The sequence below is a fragment of the Myxocyprinus asiaticus genome, chromosome 7 (genome assembly GCF_019703515.2).
Source record: "Myxocyprinus asiaticus isolate MX2 ecotype Aquarium Trade chromosome 7, UBuf_Myxa_2, whole genome shotgun sequence".
Lineage (NCBI taxonomy): Eukaryota > Metazoa > Chordata > Actinopteri > Cypriniformes > Catostomidae > Myxocyprinus > Myxocyprinus asiaticus.
Genome location: NC_059350.1, coordinates 19,623,375 through 19,628,020, shown reverse-complemented (window position 1 = coordinate 19,628,020; position 4,646 = coordinate 19,623,375). Strand labels below are relative to the sequence as shown.

Below are 4,646 nucleotides of genomic sequence, written 5' to 3'. Positions count from 1 at the left end.
CTCCCATGCAGCATGTACGTGCAGTACAATCAGACGGACAGAAACAGCAGCAAGCCCCTGTTTTAAAGTTCCACGTACGATTAAAACATACTGACACTGACCAGCCCATTAGATGTATCATATTAAACAGCGTTTATTAAGAAAAATAAGAATCGAATACTAATAATAAACAAGTTATTTAGGTATGAACAGAGGTAAACTGCTATGAGCACACTGCCTGCGATCAAGCAATCCCAGAAAAAAATCCCGGTTTTCCAGAATGCCAAGCGTGATGACGTGATTGCGTGAAAAAGCCCCGAGAGTCCTGCACACGGGAGGAGACTCGCGCGCGGCTGTCATACGCGGACCCGAGAAAAAAAAAAAAAAAAAAAAATTCCCTGACTGGACATTACTACTACCTTTATTTAAATAGATATCGCTACAGCTTAGAGCTGTTTACCGTATCTGTTGAGAGTTTAAACCTGGGACATACTTAGTACCCAAGGACCAAGTCTACTCGTGCGAGGGGTTTGACTTTAGTAGAGTTTTGTTTGGAGAACTCTCGTTGCGTTTGGTCTCAGCGAAATATACGAGGACGCGATTTTTTTTAATCGTTTTTAATTGTTCCTCTTTTATTTTGAACAGTTTTTCATTCACGGGTCTCCTTTTTAACGGGAATCAGACGCTAGCTAGTCTGTAAACTAGCACAGTCTATTGAAAATGGGTTTACACCCGTTGGAGTTCAGTGAATGTTACCTGGACAGTCCTGCTTTCAGAGAGAAAATCAAAGCACATGAAGCCGAGTTGGACAAAACCAGCAGATTTATCAAAGAACTATACAAAGATGGGAAGAATCTCATCAATGCCATAAAACGTAAGTGTCAACCCATTTCATGTCTCGAGACATTTCACAACACCTACAATGCAAAGTGTTTTTCTTATAGCTGTGCGTTATTATTTAATGTGCAAATAATTATGTATTAAACGCTAAAGTGTGTCATTTAGCCTGACAGTTCATCAACATGTTATCCAGTCACTATTGATATGTGATATAATAAATCATCAACCCAAATCAATCCAACGGTAATTTTGGTCAAGGTCAACGGGACAAGACTTTGCTGGAGAAGTTTTGCTGGAGTACTGCATACTAGTCAGGGGAGAGTAACATGGATCATTTGGTGTAGTGCTCATAGAGAAAATGAGCTTGCGTGGCACACCCGTTGCTGACCTCATCTGATCTTGGCTTATGATTTACATGCATACTGAACTAATTTATGTGCAAATCACCAGGTGTCTTAAAAGTCAGATTTTTGGTCGGTTTACATTTGGATTTGCACCACTCAAATACATTATCAATTTATTTGAAAGGCCACACTTCTCAGTTTGGGATACAACAAACGCCTTGTCAGACGTCAGTAGTTATGCATCTTCATATGTGGCTTATCACCTTAGTCAGGTGACCCTCCTTTTCCCATCCATGTGTAATGCTTATTGTAAACATGCCATGCATCTTGCCGTTTAGGCTATGCACTTATTATTGCTGCCTTCTTCCTTGGAGTTTAAGAAAGGGCAGAACAAATAAGCTAAAAATAAAACTTGAGTATTACTTCAGCACACATTGATTGTTCAATCCTTTTTTGGACTTGTTTGAGTTATTAGGATCTCAGTATCTGGACTTGCTTAGCTTTGACATGAGAGCTTTGAAGCTGTTTCTTGTAATATTATTATTTTTAATTTTTTTTTTAAAGAACTGTTCATTTTAGATATGATGTTGTAATTGGTTCCTCTTTCTTTTTTCAGTTGTATGAGTAATGCAAATGAAGTTGTCATCACTTCCAGAATATATAATATTGTAAAAGTGGCTAATTTAAAGGAATAGTTCACACAAAAATTAAAATATAAGACTGTTTTTTTTCTTCTGCAGAAAACAAACGAAGATTTTTAGATGAATATCTCAGCTATGTAGGTCCATACATTGCTAGTGAATGGTGACAAAAAACTTTGAAGCTCCAAAAAACAAAGGCAGTAGAAAGTAATCCATAAGACTCCAGTGATTTAATCCATGTCTTCTGAAGCCATTCAGTCGGTTTTGGGTTAGAACAAATATATTTTATTGTATATGACACTCTCGATTTGATATCATATGTATCATATGGTAAATAAATAAATGCATTAGTGCGATGAAAACCAAGCAATGCAACATTGAGAGCTGCGAATCTGTCTCCTCTCCGGAGAGGCAGTGCTGAGCACTCACAGGAAAACAGAGCAACTAGTTTACATAGGTGAGTTGAGAGCTCGAAGACCGATGGCAAACGGCAAGTAGATTGTAGCATTACAGCTTGATGAATTTGCCAAACAATGGTGTCATGTTGCGGTGCTAGAGTACATCAAACGTGTAGTTTTATTTACCCCGACTGGGGATGCACCAATATTTCGGCTGCGAAAAATGTAGTCCGAAAATGCTGTTTTCGGTTTTCGTCCGAAAGAGAAAAATAGCCGAAAATCTGAATAAAAACTGTTACTTGAAAATCAAGTATTATGAAAAAAATGCAGTATTTTATGTGAAAGATGTAAACGGCTGCTATGTTTAAATATATATTGATGGTAACAGGATTGTGCTTATTACTGAGATGCGCATCTGTACAGAGTGTGTATGTGTGTGTCCACACGAACAGGTTTATGAAAGCACACTGTGGTGAAATTTAAAATGCAAAAGCTTATTCTGTTGGTATTTGCATTACCTAGTTGCCTATTAAAGTCTACATTCCCAAAAGTAATGTAGCGATCACTCTCTTGAATATCAACGCAGGGATCCAGACTAAAAAAATGACTAAGGAGCCAGTGGCTCCTAACTGAAACATTTAGGAACCAAATGGCTGTTTTAGTTGACACATCACAGAATTGCTCGATTTATATAGAAAGCCAAAGAAAAGACAGCTGATAGCTCATTAATCGGGTGTTTAATATATATCTTTACTCTGACTAGATGGCCCAGACACAAAGACTACAAGAGTGCAAATTGAATGAAATTTCAGATGCAGTTTATTGTGCTACTCCAATACCAATCGAAAAAAAACAGAAAAAAAAAAAAAAAAATATTTGGTACATAACACGGGACATTTAATTATAAACAAGCCCGAAATTCACATGGGACTACTATTTTGAAATGCCTGCGCTCCCAGTTGTGAACTCACTGATGGCTGATTCACAGAGAAAGTGATTCAAATTCAAACTGCTAACCTGAGCTCCTGAGTTCAAACGAGCTCTTGTCGGGTGATTCATTATAAAGACCCGGTTCAAAAGAGTCATCTGTTCACGAATCGGACATCATTGCTTGCGATGTGTTTGTTGTTGCGTGCAGCCATTTGAGTCGCAGTCTGGAGCCTTGCAGCGCATTAATAAAGAGGGTTTCACTGTCCGTATTCAGTGGCTGTGAGGCCATTAAGCTTTATCCACCGAGTACAATTCAACCCGCTTTGCATCCGCTGTTCGCGGTCTCGCGCAAACGGGCAAATTCACGCTTTTCGGCTAAAACTGGACCAGTGAGTGACAGTGGCACAGATAAACTAAGTTTAATTTTCCTCACTCACCGCAATATTGACAATATGGATGATGGACAGATACAATAAAAACTTAGAATAGGAAGGTTTGCTTTTGTACTTTGCTGTGTATTCAGAAGTACTTCATTAACACTTGGTAGAGTAAATTTGCTTAGGCAAAAGTCAGTTTATATATATATATATATATATATACACACACACACACACACAACAGTTAGTTCCGGTCCTCAAATCTGATTGGACAAGAGACGTTCCATGAGCACTGATGGTCTGACACCATCAGCACTCGGACGCTTCACTGTGTGTGTATCACTCCGCTTGTGTTCGTGCCATTCTGAACTAAAGTGTAAGAGCAGTACATGTGTGTTAAGAGCTGCTGTTTGTCTTTTTTTTTTTTAATTTGTTTTTTTACATATGTTAGCCAGCAGGTGGTGGCAAAAGATCATTTTTGTGTGTAATATGAGCCAGTTGGTGACGTGAAGTGAATCCACGTCAGCCACTGTTTACATACAACAGCGCTCCGTGATCGCTACTACACTACTAAAGCTAGGAAATAGCTTTAAACGGCTTTAAACTAACAACTTCAGCATTACGGCTCATCACAGCTGAGAGACACAACAGACTGATTGATTACAGAACTCAAGGCGCTTACCTCTTCCTGGAGTTTCCACATTGGATACATACTGTTTAAAATGGCGGAGGTCATTGCGGTTTCTGTAGTGAATGACTCTAGCACACCGGCTACCGCGAAATAGTGGAATACCCCCGCTTGGACGGCTATTTTACCACTGAGAAAGCTGATCTTCAGAAAGCTAACAGCATCTCTGTTTGGGAGTGGCAACAGGTGATCGCACACACGCTCTCTCTCTCTCTCTCTCTCTCTCTCTCTCTCTCTCTCTCTCTCTCACACACACACACACACACACACACACACACACATCCATCCTTGTTTATCCAATAACTTGTTAGAAACAGCACAAGCCGTGATACTATTTCTGAAGTGACATTTTTGAATCACTAACGGAGGCTTGGACGCATCATTTGGTTTGAACCAGCAACGGCAGATTCTGATCTGTCGCGTAAGAAAGTAGTTCCATGCACAAATGC

General features: G+C 39.4%; 1 protein-coding gene across 1 annotated transcript in view; it reads left to right on the top strand.

Annotated features, from left to right (window-relative positions):
* Positions 1-317: 317 nt before the first annotated feature.
* Positions 318-4,646, top strand: part of arhgap10 (Rho GTPase activating protein 10) — a 115,352-nt gene continuing 111,023 nt past the window's right edge. The window contains exon 1 of the mRNA XM_051702916.1: positions 318-853. Within this exon, the coding sequence (XP_051558876.1) occupies positions 700-853 (154 nt within the window). The 5' untranslated portion in view covers positions 318-699. The remainder of the gene's footprint in view (positions 854-4,646) is intronic.